Source organism: Calypte anna, chromosome 10 (assembly GCF_003957555.1).
Source record: "Calypte anna isolate BGI_N300 chromosome 10, bCalAnn1_v1.p, whole genome shotgun sequence".
NCBI classification, from domain to species: Eukaryota; Metazoa; Chordata; class Aves; order Apodiformes; family Trochilidae; genus Calypte; species Calypte anna.
In genome coordinates, this window is record NC_044256.1 from 8,887,163 (window position 1) to 8,903,993 (window position 16,831).

The window sequence follows — 16,831 nt, forward strand, 5'->3', positions numbered from 1 at the left end:
AAGAACCGGTTTCATTTTATCGAACTTGCGAGCCAGTGGTGGGGCTACGGCTCCCCGGCCGCCCAGCATGCTGCAGCATGCTGCTTTACTTATATCTCTCTCAATAAAAAATTTTAAACATAGAGTCAGCGTTTCTGACAGTTTCAATGCCTCATCAACTTCCTTTTAGCATTATTTTTTAGCTCTCCTTTTCAGATGTTGATTAAATAGCCTATAGTAAGTTTTTTTCTTATATTCTGTATTAGAATTACCATGGTTTGTTTTATGACTTTTTTTCTATTTTTCAGGTACTGACTATGAAGGTACCAGTAGAGGCTGTAGCAGTGTGGGGGAAAATAGCTCCCTCTCACAGCATCACTGCTATTATGATTGCAGATGACCAGCAGACTATAGTTACAGGAAGTCAAGAAGGACAAATATGTCTCTGGGAGCTTTCATCAGAATTAAAGGTTTGTGTCCACTTTGCTACAGACTGCCAAATAGATAGATTGGAACTTCATATTCTATTATTACCAATGAGATTATCCAGATTTGCACTTAATCTAAGTAAGTTTTAAAGGTAGTATATTTATTATAGAAAACTCATGAAAAACAATGTTGAAATGCCCATACGAATGACCAGTTACTTGCATAGTGGAAATTTTTTTGTAGATTATCATGAAATGTGGATTATATTCTGTGTATAATGACAGCAACTAAGATACACAGTTATCATAATTCCTATCTTTTAAAATGCTGAATGTCTTGTTTGTTTGTATTAAATCAATTGGTAAGTGTGGCTTGTCATTTAAGGAAAAATTACCTATTGATAAAACAAGAGCTCTTCACCAGGTTAACAATGGAAAAAATGCAGAAAGATGGGAGGAGTAATAGGAAATACATATTTTTGGTATACCTAAGTTGTAAACCTCCTGGCATGTTACTGGTATTACTTGAATTATTTTGCTTTTACATTTTTGAGAATAGAACAGAGTCAAAACAGTTCCAATTCTTTATTATGCATTCCTAAAATATGGTTCTGTTCTTCTTGGAACAATTTGTGCTCAAATACAGCTTAAAACTTTACTTTGTACTTTTATGGGGCTACCTTTTTCTATGAATATCCTTGCATTCAGTGAAGCTAATCAAAAGAATTACTTAAATGTGTTGTATGAAACACATGCTTAAGGGCTTTGCTCTAGCAATTCCCTACTTGACTCTGCCACTTTTGCTGTGTGCTGCAGGGTTAAGGCCAGAGATACTCAGCATGTTGCCTGTTTCATAGCACTTTACACTCCATAAGTTCTTCAGAAGATGGAATTTTTAGACTCCACTAAATAGAAAGACTGTACTTTGTACAAACTGCAGAATCCATACACATCTTTGTGCATACCAGCAGCATGACTGAAGAACATAAGAATATAAAGCAGATAGACAATTGCTCAGTAATAGTATCTACAAGTTGTTTCTCTAGTCTTTAGATCTCCTTATTTTATACAAAAATAATGTGTTTAAGTTAAATCACTGTATTTTTCTCTCCTAGATTTCATCTAAAGAAATTCTCTTTGGCCATAGTGCTTCTGTAACTTGTTTGGCAAAAGCAAGAGAGTTTGAGAAACAGCCATATGTAGTAAGTGCTGCTGATAATGGGTAGGTAACTGCATGTTCAATTATTTATTTCTGAAACCATGAAATGAATAGCAGGTGTATGTCAGATTCTGCATTTGACAGAAATTTTTAAGTCCACTTCCATGATATGAAAATTATTTCAGCTACTTAAGATCAACTTTGTTCCCTATATACAATAACCTAACTAAGAGCTCAGCTCTTGGACAAGGGAAGGGTTTGGTGGATTCAAAGATCCAGTTATAAGGAATTGTTCAGAGGGCCAGCTATTCCCATTCAAAGAGAGAATAATGGGAGGGAATTGCCAAATTCAGAAGCATTTTAATATCATGGTGTTTTTTTATATCTATTCTTGAGCTCATTCTTGAGAACTGAATTGGTACAAGAGACTAATGTACTCCGATCCAAGTTATGGTTGCTCAGTGAATACAGATGGAAGCATAGATAAGACTGCCCTTGAGTAAAAGGCACGTGTGTTCTGTGCCTTTTATTTAACTCTGACTTGGTATTTGAGTAAATCCTCCTAGAATCTCCTGGTCTTGCAGTTTTTCTCCTATGTGTTTGTTATGACTTGGATCATCACTTGAGTCAAACTAATTTCTGCAGTTCTGTTAGGTCATCATTAAAGAATTATTTTTCTCTTTGAATATTTAATAATTTTTTCAGCTGGGGTCTGAAGCACATCTGGTCAGGATTTCAGCTGCTGAAAGTAGCTTTAGGCTAGCTTCTTATACAAAGGCATTCTTTGAGCAATTTTGTTTTGCTGCTCAATTATACTCTGTTATAGGTTCATCTTTTCCAGTTAACAGGATAGCTGTATTAAAACTTCTTCCCATGAAGAGTTCCTGTAGGTTGCCCTTCTTCAGACCACACCTTCCAGTGCCTTAAGACTTCTACACTATTTCTTCACGGAGGAACTTGTTTATAGTTTCTAGCTATTAGGATCTCTGTCTGATACTCTTGTTCAATCATGATTATACAAAAAAGGGGATAACTTGAACAAACTGGTTCAGGCTTCTGAATCTTGAAAGGTTACAGTGTCCCACTGGAGAGATGGATGTAAACAGTTCTGGTTGTTATGTGCAGAAAGGAGGATGAGAAGTCTACAGAACTAGTTTTGTATTGACCTCCTACAGCTCTACTCAAGGTTTTAGAGTTTAAAGAATTCTCTTCTTTATTCTGAAGTTCTGCTAGATATGTTCCCAAATCATACCTGTAGAAATGATGCTGTATTTCCAAAAAGCTGGAATGTAAAACATTAAGAAACAAATGAGATTTTTTGCTATAGATACACCATGAGGAGAGATGTTCACATCCTAAAGGTTCTGCCTCTGAAGGGATTAGAGGGTTTGCTTGGAATGTGTATAGGTAGGCCTGAATAGTCTCCTGGCCCCTTTAAATGTTCACTTTTGTCAAATGACTGCTGACTTCTCATCTGTATTACATAAGGGCAAAGCATCCATCACTGGTCCTTGGCTGGCCACAACATGAAGTTGAGATAATTGCAAATAGGAAGCTTCATCTTCAGGAGATGCAGGGTTTGTCGAAATGCATTTTCTGGCTTGTGAATCGTTCACTTCTGCCATTTCCAAGCTTCCATCTCTTTGTACTGAGGGTGGTGGAAACTGTATGGCAGATGATGCTCTCTCCCCATCCCACTTCAGAATCCCTTAAGTGTGTGTATAACTGACTTTCCCCAGGAGGAAGAGTATTGAGCAGTATTTTTGTACTTTTTATATGGAAATCTATGTGTGAATACATAATGATTCAGAAATTCTCATTGTTGTCCTGTGCATGAATGTAGAACATGCTGTAGGACAGGTTTATCAACACGTGGTAGCACTTGATTCGTGTTAGTACACACAGTAAATTAAGTGCAACATGCAGAAGCTGGAGTTACTCTCATCTCATTTGTGTATGTTTGCATGTATGTATCAATGCTACTGCTTTAACTATATTACTGCTATCTCTCTGATATAAACACAGAGCAGTCATAGGATCATAAAATTCATTGCCTTGAAATTTTTAACAAACAGCACAAGCATTCAAAATGATATTTGGTCTCCTAACTCTGATGCTGTACTATGGATGCAGAGATTTCATTACTCTTGCTCATCTTAAAAGTATAAATGAATTAATATCTCTTTAGATTATCATAATGTGAAAGTATAGATTACAATGTAAACCATAAGTAGTATATCTGATTATTATATTTTTTCCAGTATTAATACAGAAAATGTCTTAGAATGTAATTTTGGAAATCATAAAGGTATTCAATTTCAGAAATCACGCTTGCTGTTCAAATAAAAGCTAAAAACATCAAAAATTAACATCCAGTTGCTGACCTGTAGTAACATACCTCATATAGCTTCGTTTACAGCATTTAATTTGATTGTGCTTCTGTTGTGTTCTGGTCCTAAGGCATGCTGAATGATGTTTAGATGAGGGAAAGTGGCTGACGGATGTTTCTCAAACATTAACCATAACTGCAATTAAGTGTAGCTACAATACTGCACAGATACTGACGTTTTCAAGAGGCCCCTGTTGCATCAATCCCAGATTCCAGGAACAGCCTCATGGTGGCACTGTTTCGTCTTAACAGAGGTTGTTCGTCTCTGGAACTGGAGCCCGGCAGAAGATGCATTATGTTTTTCAAAACGTTTGGTTGAAGTTCAGTGAAATAAATCATTTTCAGGAGGATGTAGTTCCAGCGACAGATAGTTACAGTGACGAGTTGACGAGCTGTAATGGCACTATACCTACAATTTCTTGGAGACCAGAGTTGGCCTTAAAGCCAGGTTTGGTGCCGGGCAGCAGGGTGTAATTACCAAAACAAAAAGAAACAGATACCGTGTCACTCCCTGCTAATGACCACAACACTTTTGTACCTAGTAATCTGTAACGAAAGGCCGCGTAAACGACCAGACTGCACTTAAGTACAGCACTAAAGAAAAGCTTGGTGACACAAAGTTATTCCAGCCAATTGAGTGGCAATGACAGAGAATAATATAAAGTTATCTTTGGCAGGGAGATGTGTGTTTGGAATGTCATTAGTGGACAGTGCATTGAGAACGCAAAGCTTCCTTATAACCATACAGCAATCTGTGTAAGTATAGCAACTTTTCATGGAATATCTTTGTTCATTAAAGAGGAATTTTGCTTTATTAAGGTGATATTTTTCAGAAATGTACAACTTTACATGTCTTGCTCATAACATGCCTCAGAATAAAAAGCAAACTGTTGCAACATAAGTAGTTTTATCTTATTCTTTTCTTCTTTGGCTTCCTTCTAAGAAAAGAACTGAGTCTTTTTTGTTCCTCTGAACACCTTAATGAAATGAAACTCGTTATTTTTAAACTGCAAATGTCTGGAATGCAGTACCAATTATCTTACTGTAAAGTTTGGGCACCAGCTTGCTGTCATAATCTTAGCTCTTATGCTGTGCTAAAATTGCATGGAAACATCAAGTTTAACCTTGGCTTTTTTTAATGTCATATTTTAGAATTACAAGGAATCTAGCCAAACATTGAGACAGCCTGCTGAAGATCTTAATTTTAAATGTTTGAAAGGTTCTGATGCCTCACTGCTGATCTCCAAAAGACTGTTCTGCCCACTTTTGAAAATACACTTTAATTCACCACACAACTCGGAACACATTGCTTATTTTCAAAGGCCAAATTGCTTTAAATACTGCTTCAGGTAATTTCAAGTATCTGTTTGAAGCAGGCCACATATCTAGGTTCTGGACTGTGAGGGCATGCTTGAAATAGATACATGTATATGGTTGAGGAGCTCAATGTTTATGGATATGCTTCAGAGAGAGCTTTTTTGCATGTATTAGTAGAGCAGCTCAGGGCTCCTAGGTTAATTAAAATGCTGGTTTTCCTCAGTCAGGAAGTCTAGAGTACAGCTAGCACTCCAGATGATGGAAGTCTGAGACCTCATGTGATTGAAACTATTCTGATACTGTTCTGTTCTGATTGGACAAATTCTGAATCCAAATCCATTGTTTCTGAGCTTTCAGAAGCAATGCTGTTTTTCATGACACTGTTTTAGTTGACCTGATGAATTCACACACATTTGTTAATGATAAAGAAAAGAGAAAAAAGCCTGGGTATATTGCCAAATAAAAATAATAGAATAATGTCTCCTTAATATTTTTCTACATATATATATATGTGCAGAGAGAAGCATGGATTATTAAGTTATATACTGTATAATTTTTATTTGTGTATATGTTTGAAGCATATGTTTTCACATATGTATGTATATGAGCACACAATACAATGCCTTGTTTATAATAGAAGTGCAGTATGATCTGCTTTGTGATGTTGCTTAATTAGGTTTAGATGAGAGGAGTTCTTCAGGGAAGTAGGTAGATCTGCATTGTGGAGATCAGAGACAGAATCTTCATTCTCATCATTCAAGCAAGAGAAACAAATACTTCTAGAAAATTGTTCCTTCTTTATTAGGAGATGTAAGATGTCTGATTTTGACTAGATAATTATTTTTGGTCTGTAAATTGGGCAAGATCTAACAAGAAAACAGGGAAAAGATGTTGCTAAGGGTGGAATTGTTCTCAAAAGGAAACCTTCAGTTTATAGGTTTTTTGTTTGTTTTTTTCTTTTTTGTGGGTTGGGTCCTTTCTATTGTGGTGGTTTTTTTGTTGTTGTAGGTGGTGGTGTTCCATGGGGAATGATTGCTGATGGTGTAGTAGGACTTGGCAGAATCTAATTTTCTACAGAATGTTATTGTCTGGGAGGCTTACTGCACACTGCTTTTGATAGCATCACCATTTAAATTTGCAGCTTTATTTTTAGTTAATGTTCTAGTAGGTTTTCATTAAACTACTAACCTATCTGGTCCAGTAGGTTCCTTTTGTTCAGCATAGATGATTCAGCTCTAAATGGCAGATGTCAAGCAGTGCAAACTGAATATTTGCCATTTGAAATGAAGTTTAACACCAGGGTCAACTCTTAACCATTTGTGGATCTTAACAGGTGTGGGATTTTCTCAGAGGACTGGCTATACAAATCTTCCAGTTCACGCCCAATTTAAGAGTAACAGTAATTACAACTGGTTCCTCCTGCTAAGCTTTTCTGCCTCTGATCTTTTGTATTATCTGTGGTAATATTGTATTTGTAGCTACTTATGTTGCTTTTGTTTACAGACTTCATTTAGTCAACTGATAGACCAAGAGTAATTATCTAAGCAAAACTGAATGTACAGAGAACTTGGAGTAAATAAGGCACAGCTTTGTAAGGCTGAAATTTTCTTCTGAAGACATTATTGTTACCTTTACTTTGTGGATAGTATTTGCCTGTAAATTGCATTTGAGGTAGCTGCTTATGCATTTCTAGCAATTATGTGTACAATTGCAAATAGATATTACACCAAATGCAAATGTTCTTGCAAATTTATAAAACCTAGTATAAAAGAAATCTTCATAGTCACTCTACACATCTGCTTCTTAATACTTTGTTTTGTGTCTATTTTTTCTTTCAGTGGTTTTTGAAAAAGTGATTCTTTTGAACACTAGGGTATTTAGTATCATAATGAATATCTCATGGAATTGAAATTATGCCTGGAAAATAATGGAAAATTCAATTTGAGTCTTCTGCACTTCCACATTTTTTTCATCTTTACATACCTCTTCAGAACTGGGAGCTTATCAAATGTTCGTAGAGAAATGAGGCCTCTCAGTGGAACAAGTTCCAAAAGATTTAGCAATTCCTAATAAAAATATCACACCTTGATTGCTTCTGAAAATCCCAGTATTTATTATTCCTAAATATTGCTTTTTTTTTTTTTTTTTTCCAGTGCATAGTACCCCTTACTAATCTGTATGCCTACGTGAAACTGTTATAGATGTCTGTGAAATGCTTGTGCCCCCAGGCAGAATGTGTATGGACTCACATGTGCAGTAAAAGTTTAGTAATGGTAGAAGTGCTGATTACAATTTCAAGTATGCCTTGCTTAATGGGAAAAATATACGTGCATCTTTCTGTGGCTTTCTGCTGATTCTTTTCTTTCCACTGGTACAGTATTACCACTGCTCATTCCGAATGACAGGTGAAGGCTGGCTGCTTTGTTGTGGAGAGTATCAAGATGTCCTTATTGTTGATGCTAAGACTTTAGATGTTCTTCACACTTTATCATCATCTGAGTATTCTGACTGGATACGTTGTATGTGTATCGTGCACTCTGCAAGGATTCAAGGTATGCACGGTAGATTTGTTCACATAGGCCAATTAAATAATTTCTGTGCAGATAGTGCAATCCTACTACTAGATTTAGTATCTAATAATGTTTTACAGACCTGTTGTGTTGAAGGTGTTAGCATATCATTAACACCCAAGTTGTTTCTAATACTATGAATGTTGGTCATGGTTCATTTGATAGGTTTCTTGGAGAAAAACAAGCAGCCTCTACTCTGGTTGTAACCAACTAATTTCCTGGACATAAGTACAAATTAATTTCATACTGTCAGGGAAATTAAGGACACAAAGCTACTATTCCGTGTCTTATACTGAAATGTATCTGATTGGATAAAATACGTATTTGATATTTACCTGAATGTTGTGTTTCTGTATATCAATTATTTTTTTGTGAAAATTAATATTTCTCAGCAATTTTGTGCAGAATTTGTATAGAGCAAGGAGTCTGTGCTAAGGTTCTCATTCAGTGTTAGGCACTGTTTCATCTTGGTTTCAACTGTCTCACTGTTGACTTTTTACAGAAGACTCATTGGTTGCAGTGTCTGTAACTGGAGTTCTTAAAGTATGGGGCTTGTCTTCAGCTTTGAACAGCATACAGGTCAGTTTGTATGAATTGTGAAACAGCAATTTGAATTAAAACATGAATGTAGTAATATTATCAAGTAAAGATGCCATGATGCAGAATATGAATAAATTACTGTTCTTGATATGTACTAAATGGAATAGATAAATCTTATCAATAAACTCTGAAAACACACCCTCATGTAGCTATTTAAAATTAATTTTATTTCTTAATTCATTTAAAAAAATATTTATTTAATATTTTTTTTAATTTATTTTTAAAATTAGGGCCAGTGGTCTGCTCTTTCCTTGACAAATGCAATACCTATTGCCCAGGCTTTGTGTCTTTCCGTATTCCATGGTGCTGAAATTGTAATGCTTTCCTCCTGCCCTGATAATGTCACTATTCTGTGAATCCCTTAATTCTTTTCTTTAAAGTCACAGCTCCTCAAAATCAGCCTTTTTACTCTCTCTTCACCCTTGTTACTTTCCTCAAAATGTTCCTTTAAACGTTTTTTCATCTGTCTGCCTCCCACAATGCTGTCTATGCTTGGATAAGATCCTTCAGTATTGTGTGCCCTGCTTCTGCATCTTAAAACTTGCTTATTCTGGGCAACTTTTCTCTGTTAATATTCTCAGCAGCTGTCACTTGACATGCACAAGTGTTAAAACTGGAATATGATGTTTTGTGTTTGAATTAAATTAAGAGCTAGGTCCACAAGGGGACTTCAGTATTGCAGCTAAGTACTATGAATCATCAACAGAAATGGCAAAATGTCAACAGTCTTCTCTGAACATCTGTAATACATTACTGCTTTACTCCACAAGCTGCAGAGCATGATGCAGCACTACTTGTTAATGGATGGAATCAGACCCCTCAGCAGAGTCTGTCAAATTTGATACTGTACTGGTATTTTTGTGATGTTTTGTTTATCTGCAGTGTTTTGGGAGCGGAAAAGAGATTTTTTCAAAATTCTAAGGGCAAAAAATTCCATAATGCTGTAGAAATTCTGGGGACAATTACAACTGATTCTAGACATCAGAGAGGCTGTTATGGTGTGGTGCCACCACTTTACTGCCTGAGCTCTTCTTTTGTAAAGGGAGGAGTGCTGAGTTAGTAACAATCTGGTCAGATTTTTTATCTTTGGAAACAGAAAACATCGGTTAACAGTGGTTTAATTAATAAGTAATAATAATTCCAATATAATATTTGTGAGTGTGATGCCTTAATAAATTCAGTATTCACACAAAAAGGGTGAGAATAGTTTTTAAAATCCATACATCCTGAAATCTAAACATCTGTATGTTCAGCAATACAAAGCTAAGAAAATTAATTACTTTTCCATTACATTTTAGAAATATTAAATTCAAAGAGGACATATGACAACACCATATGTCTCAGACTGCCCTGGCTGCCACAGGAGTGAATGGGAAAGCAGAATATTCATCAGCCATTCTGAATCTGATACTGCCAGTTTATAGGTTGTTGTAGCTATTTTTTTGACTGAAGAATACTTAGCAGCTATTCATTACAGCAGATGCTATCTATGACCTGTCTTTAGTCCTTCTCCATATTCATTATCACTCAGTTTAGATCAAGGTCTGAGCCATGCTCAATGTCTTCTGTTTACATGGTACTTGCAGACCCTGCTGTTTATCTATCATGATCATAACAGAGAATAATATGTTGCTTTGCATTTTGAAAGTGTATGTTAAATTATTTTCAGTGTCTTTATTTTATCCTAAAAGTAAAAGCTCAGGTACTTGGAATAAATCTTATGGCCTTTTTTTCCTCTGTGCTGTAAAGGAGAGACAAAGTGTGTGTGAGAAGGAATCAAAATCTCTGGACTGTGTAAATTGCCGAGTGGTGCGGTTTTGTACTTACACTGAAAGGTTCCTTCTGCTTGTGTCTTCCACATGCTGGCAGGTACATTATTGAGCATTATACTCTCTTTAATTTTGAAGATCTCATGTAACTTTCACATGCAGATACTTGTTTTTCTCCTCAGCCTGAAGAAAAAGTCTTCACTAGTTGTCTAATATAGTAGTGCCTTTTATCCCTGGGATGAAATGTTTAGGGTTTGCTGGGTTTTTTGGTTGTTTTTTGTTTGTTTGTTTGGTTGGTTGTTTTTTTTCGTTTCTTTTTGTTTGTTTGTTTTGGGTTTTTTTGTTGTTTGCTTGGTTTTTTGTTTTTGTTAATGAATTTATACTTTAGAAGTTTAACAAGAAATTGAGTAGAAAGGGAATTAAGTCTTGATGGTTTTACAGCATTGGATGTGTTCTATTCTTCCTGACAGTGTGTTTCAAAACTGAGACAAAGGTGCGTAAAAACTGTTTAAGTATGACAGAAGTAATCACAGTTGGCAAGTCTTCAGTAATCAGGGGCTTTTGTTCTATCTGGACCAATAGCCTGGGTTCCACTAATAGAAGCCAGCAAAGCTAAAGACACCAGGCTAACTTGGTTTTGTACCTATAAGAAAATAAATGTGCTATATAGATACTGAAATAGTCACTAGTTTTTTTTAATTTTGGTTTAACTGAGCTTTATCATTAACGTTCTGAATTTCTTTTTTTCCCCTGCTAAGAAATTCCTCTTAAAATAATCCTGAGTTATCAGTGCAACATATGTACTTGATACCAACACGACTGCTGTTGGGGGGCTGAGAAACAGAAATTTCATACAGCTGAGACAACTCTGAATAATACAGTTGTAGGGTATCCTTGAGATTTCTCTTGGGCTATTTAAAAAATTTTATAAAAAAGCAGTAATAAGGAAATTCCATGTATAGAATGGACAGGCTTTTGTTCTCTGTTACTGTCATAATATTTTTCCATAAGAGGTGCAAGTTTCTTGTAATAGTTCCCATTATGCATTTGAATACTTGCATTTTACTGCTTGAAGTACTGCTATAGATATACCATGTTGGATTTTCAGCTCTTGTGTTTCAATGAATACATAGCTTTATGATACGTGATAGAGAATAATCTTATGCCTTAACTAGAAAGGTATAAAGGTATGGGGTATGTAACATAGGAGAGATTTGTATGTTTAGAGTGGCAGCTAAACCCACTTATATAGTAATTAAAATAAAGAGCAGATTCACTAATTAGTAAAAATTAACAGTGAGTAATTTGTAGAAATTCTCATTCTGAAATATTTTTCACACTGCTGGAATAAATTATCAGAATATAACTATGAATACTGTCTCCGTGAGGACACCAGGAATGTGAACAAGCAGGCAATATCCTAGGTTACCCGCGTCATATCCTGTTTTAGCTTAAAATGGGAAAGCCACAGGAAACAAACAAGTCATGCAACTTTTTACCAGCTCTAGAAATGAGAGAAGAATTCTTGCAAGGAGAGGGCATCATGTTCTTTGCTTTCAATTAATTTGTGAAAAATTCTTTATTGCTTCCTAGAGAAGAAAAAAACTGCCTTAGGATATTATCTGCTGGAGCAATCACAGCATATATTATAAATACTTCTGTCTATTCTTTAAAGCTCTATCAACCCTCAATGTCATATTTATGTGCTAAATTCACTACCTACCTCTTTATGAAAAATGAATAGTCCAGTGAATATTAATAATGAATGCAAGGCAAAACAAAGTGAATTCCATTTAGAATGCCCTAATATAACAGAGAGCTCAAGCTCTTTTGGTATTTTTTATCTTTGAAATACATAATTTGATTGTTAGCATGAAAACTGCTTTGACTATAAAAGTGGTAGTTGAACTACAGAGTCAAGCTAATGTTCTACTTCTTGATCCATTGCTCAAACCAAACTTGAACTAAAATGATGTGCCAACACTGTTTTTATTTTATTGTTTTTCTGAGCTTAGGTCTATGATTATTGTGATTTCTCTTTGCTTTGTATGGAGTTCTGTGAAAGTGGGCAGTACTTTGCTGGTGGGGAAGTGCTGGCAGCTTACAGACTGATCATCTGGACAGTGGATGGCCACAGCTACATCTACCAGCTGCTTAACAGGTGGGCTCAGATGGGAAATTCACACAAAAAGTTCAGGTACAAGATGAACTTTGGGAGGTTTATTATGGAAAATCTCTGCATGTTGCAAATGATCAAAAACCAGAACAAAACCTCTTTGGCACTCAAAGATTTACCCTGAGTTTGACAGCCCTCACTCTTTGTTTGCCACAGCAGGGGACATAGGAATAAGATTAGCCATGTAGAACTTGGGCAGCTGGTGCTGTGGTTTCAAAAAGTCGCTTGTAATTACTTGGTAACTTTTAATTGAACTTGTGTATATTGGAGGTTAGTGTTGTTCTGCTTTCAAAAATGTACGACCAAGTAAAGCTTTTAATTTATTTGTTTTTCAAATTATGCAGCGGGCCTTCTAAAAGCTCATATCCAGCTGATGGGAAGGTGCTGAAAGAAACTGTTTATCCTCATTTACTCTGCTTTACTGATCTGAAGGAATATGAGGTAAATTCATAAAAGTTTACAATGAGCTTTAAAAGTTCATTCATTATTTCTTTGCAGTTGCCTGAATGATCTCTAAAAAATTGAATTCATCAATAGATTTAATTATTCTACTTACAAACTTGGAGATGCTCATAACATATTTCTGTCATAAATTCTGGCAATATTTTCTTTTTTCTCAGGGAAAAAAATCCTGTATTTTCAGCTATAGTCAGGCTAATTGAAGTGGTATTTTTCCTAATCTTTAAAAAAAAACCAACAACCCAACATTTTTTAAGTTTAAGATGGTCTAAAATAGTTTCAGGAGCTTTTACTTTCAAATCTGCAGAAAACCCCAACCGTTAAAACACAACAAGATAACTCTCACATGGAAAAAAGTAAATAAGTTGCTTAGTTCTTGTTTTACTGTGAAATATGTGCAAGTCCCAGTGAAACTACATAAACATTTTGTTTCCTATGTATAACCATTGGAAATTGAAGGGGTTTGAATCTGTGACATTTTATCCAGCATATTGCTACCTTGAGCCTTCAGAGGCATAATCACATGCCTGATTCTCTTACACTGTGGGCAGACTGACAGTGCCTGCAGTGCATAAAATTAGGCACATGTGACTCTGCAGAACCGTGGTCTCGGCTTGAAGAAGCCTCTATGTTTAAGAGGAGCTAAAAAAAAAACAGTGATCTTTTGCTTATAGTACCTCAAGCAGACTCATCTGCTTTGAAGACCTGAATATTTTTGAATAGTGCTTTGTTTGACCATAAAGAAATAGGTAATGAGAAACAGTTGACTGAAAAAGTCGAAAATAGATTGAAATGGGGAAAAGAAACCATTAATTGCTGGAGTTCTTATTTGGCAGAAATTGAATCAAAGCAAATATAACACTTTTCTGTGTAGCTTTGGTTCTAGTTTTGTTGCTAAGTCTACTTGCTAATACTGTTCATTAAATAATAATTGTTGGAAGATGTGGTTTTAATTCCCACTTTCAGCTGCGTTACTTTTTAATATGTATTTGCATGAGAATTCGAGATTATGATCAATCTCTAAACAGCTTCTGACAATATGCAAAGGAGACATGTATTTTATTTGTACCTTGCTAGAAACACTGTCTAATACATACATACATGAGTTTTTCTAGTGCTCTTTTTTCTTTCTGTTGACAACCGTAGGCTCTTAGGAGGCATTTTTGTTGCATGCTCTTTCAAGGCCTGACAGATTTAATTTTCAATTGAAGGGCAATAGCACAACCCGTTCAGCTTTTCCCCCAAATGCTGTGATGTAAAACCAGATAGGGTAACTGCTGGAGGATGCCAAAAGGTCATATATCATGAGGGAAAAGAAATAGCCAAAACACACAGCTTAACAACTAATAGAGTGGTGAAAAGAAGCTCATGTATTACTCCACCACGCATCCTTCCTCATGAAAAAAAAAAATTTTTAAAATTGTCCTCTGCTCTTTTCTAAAATTTCTGCTCTAATATTTACTGAGACAACAAAACTCCCTATGTGATGATCCCTTTTGGTCTCCAGTCTTATATTATAAACTGAACTATGTTAGAGTTTCTTGTGGAATTTACTCCCAAACTTCAATGCTGTAAATAAAATGTATCCATTGTAAGATAATGATATTAAAATGTCTTAAAAGAGCAAACAGTCAAGTTGTGTCTAAACAAGTTATGTAAAGGTGATGGGGTGAAACAAAACAGTTTGTGGTGGTGACATTTTATCCACACAATATGTGGTACAGGGTGTGATTTTGGGTTTTTTTTGGTGTGTTTCTGTGTGCTCCTGCACAAATCTCTCCATTCACTTTCATGTAATAAAAAACTTTGGATCATCTGAGACAGCACCACAGACAAACCTGGGCATTCACTTCCAGTGTTCATGCCTGTTGAAAACTCAAACGGGCTGTTGTTCAGACATAACTGGAGTTTCCTCATTTTCTTGACTTTTGCAAGGGCTTTGAGCAACTCAGAGTCATAGACCTCATTTAATTTTAGTAGTTTGGTACTTGAGAATGAAGCTTATATAACACTAAAAGGGTATTCTTGCAAGTCACCAGTAGATTATCACATGGCTTGTGTATTACTCATGTGGTAATATATAATTATCTATGGTGTTTTATACCAATGAGCAATCTACAGATTTCTGATATCCTTAGAAGAATAAAAACATCTGTCTGAGATAGATGTACTGGAATAAGTTTTAGTATTGCCTAAACAAAACTCGGTAGATGTCAGTAAGCCTGTTTATTAATATTAGAGCTCTGTAGTATCTTTTTTCTAGGTGACTGAATGCTGGTGTTGTAGACTATTAGCTACCTATATAAAAGCATAATTTGTGCCTTTGATTGTTTGTAGTTATTTAAGTGCTTTGATTGAAGTTTTAATTAATCAGTTTTGATGTGAAGGTTATCAGTATTTCTCTGCATTATTTTTTTCACCCTGGTGTTGGTGCTTATACTGCCATTTTTTTCATGTGTTGGTGATGCTATGGATAGATTGTTCATTTAGTGACAGTAAGCATAGGTAGCCCTCCCATTCCAGTTTTCCATCTTGTGTGTAGGCCAAGCCAAGGACAGTGGCAAAACAGAGGTGATTCAGGGGCCTTGCACCAGACAGAGTAGACTTGGCCTGAGCAGAACTTAGTGGTGGATTCAATGAGCATTTGGTTTATATTTCTACAGCTTTTGATGTACAAAACCTTTGAATTAGTAATGATTACATTATTTTTATAATCTTTTTTTTGTATCAGTATATTGATTTCCTGTTATTTTTGGCAGAGTTTTCCTTTTGTCATGGGCTTCGTGAATGAAAGAAAGGAGCCTTTCTATAAGCTTCTCTTTTCTGGTGAAGGTTCAGGAAGGATCACCCTGTGGCATGTTCCTGATGTCCCTGTCTCAACATTTGATGGTTCACCAAAAGGTTTGGCAATTCTATGCTTTTGGTATCATCTTTTTAATGATATTTTAAAATCGATTTTCATGATTATTCTCCATAAAACATTTTCACTCTAGAAAGTGATGGTCAGTCATTCATTATGCGATGACTGTAATTAGAAGGATCAAGACACTAAAAAAGATGAGTGTCTAGAAATTCTTCATGGAACTAACAAATGTTTATTTCCTTACTATCTGCCCATAAATGTTTCTATGTTAAATGTCATGAGATTGGTCCTGTTTATGGTTGTGGCATAAAAGAAAGGGTTTACTGAAAAACCATCTAGTGTGGGAATAGCAGCTTCTGCCTTTCCATTTCTAGGCTGTATGAATGGAAAATTATTATTATGCTTTGAATTTTAAATTTGTTTCAAATATAAAATTATTAAATTAAAATTCCTTATTTCCCCACTCTCTAGAAATCCCAATTACAGCAAAATGGACTCTTCAGGATAATTTTGATAAATACCATTCAGTGTCGGAGGGCATTATTGATCATCTTTGTGCATCTAATGATGGGATCGAAAATGCAGCCATTACTTCTTCTGTGTACATACCCAGTCTTGATAAGCTTGTGTGTGGATGTGAAAATGGGAAAATTTTTGTAACACCAGGTTTAAAAACTACAAAAGCAATACTTTTACAAAACACAGCTTTGCTGAAAGGTAAATTTTAACAATTTTTTCTAAATTCCTCTCAGTAAAGCACATGATGCTGCACACTTCTGAGAGCCCCTCCAATGATCCCTGTAGTTCACCGAAAAATAGGGGTGATGATCCGGGTTTGAATCTGAAAAATGGAAGATTGATCTTCTTACTCTATCTGTAGCTGATCTGTCAGATCACAGCTTGGTGTACTACCAAGGTGCTCTGCACAGCTAGGAGTCCTGCAATGGCTGTGGGGATGGAGTCACCTGGAATGGAGATAAGAGGGATGTTTCAATAGGGGCAGTAGTCATCTTTGTCACTTTCCCTCTAAAAGATCATTCTGCTGAAGGAGTAAAGTGGGTGCATCTGAGTAGATACAATTCAGAGTGCAGACCTTTGCTTTCATTTTATGAACATTTTCAG

General features: G+C 35.6%; 1 protein-coding gene across 1 annotated transcript in view; it reads left to right on the plus strand.

Annotated features, from left to right (window-relative positions):
• The first annotated feature begins 296 nt into the window (after window positions 1-296).
• WDR72 (WD repeat domain 72) overlaps window positions 297-16,831 on the plus strand; it is a 97,337-nt gene continuing 80,802 nt past the window's right edge. The window contains exons 1-10 of the mRNA XM_008492044.1: window positions 297-449; window positions 1,523-1,629; window positions 4,633-4,711; window positions 7,650-7,824; window positions 8,345-8,421; window positions 10,192-10,311; window positions 12,227-12,372; window positions 12,732-12,828; window positions 15,606-15,747; window positions 16,181-16,426. Coding sequence (XP_008490266.1) covers window positions 297-449; window positions 1,523-1,629; window positions 4,633-4,711; window positions 7,650-7,824; window positions 8,345-8,421; window positions 10,192-10,311; window positions 12,227-12,372; window positions 12,732-12,828; window positions 15,606-15,747; window positions 16,181-16,426 — 1,342 coding nt within the window. The remainder of the gene's footprint in view (window positions 450-1,522; window positions 1,630-4,632; window positions 4,712-7,649; window positions 7,825-8,344; window positions 8,422-10,191; window positions 10,312-12,226; window positions 12,373-12,731; window positions 12,829-15,605; window positions 15,748-16,180; window positions 16,427-16,831) is intronic.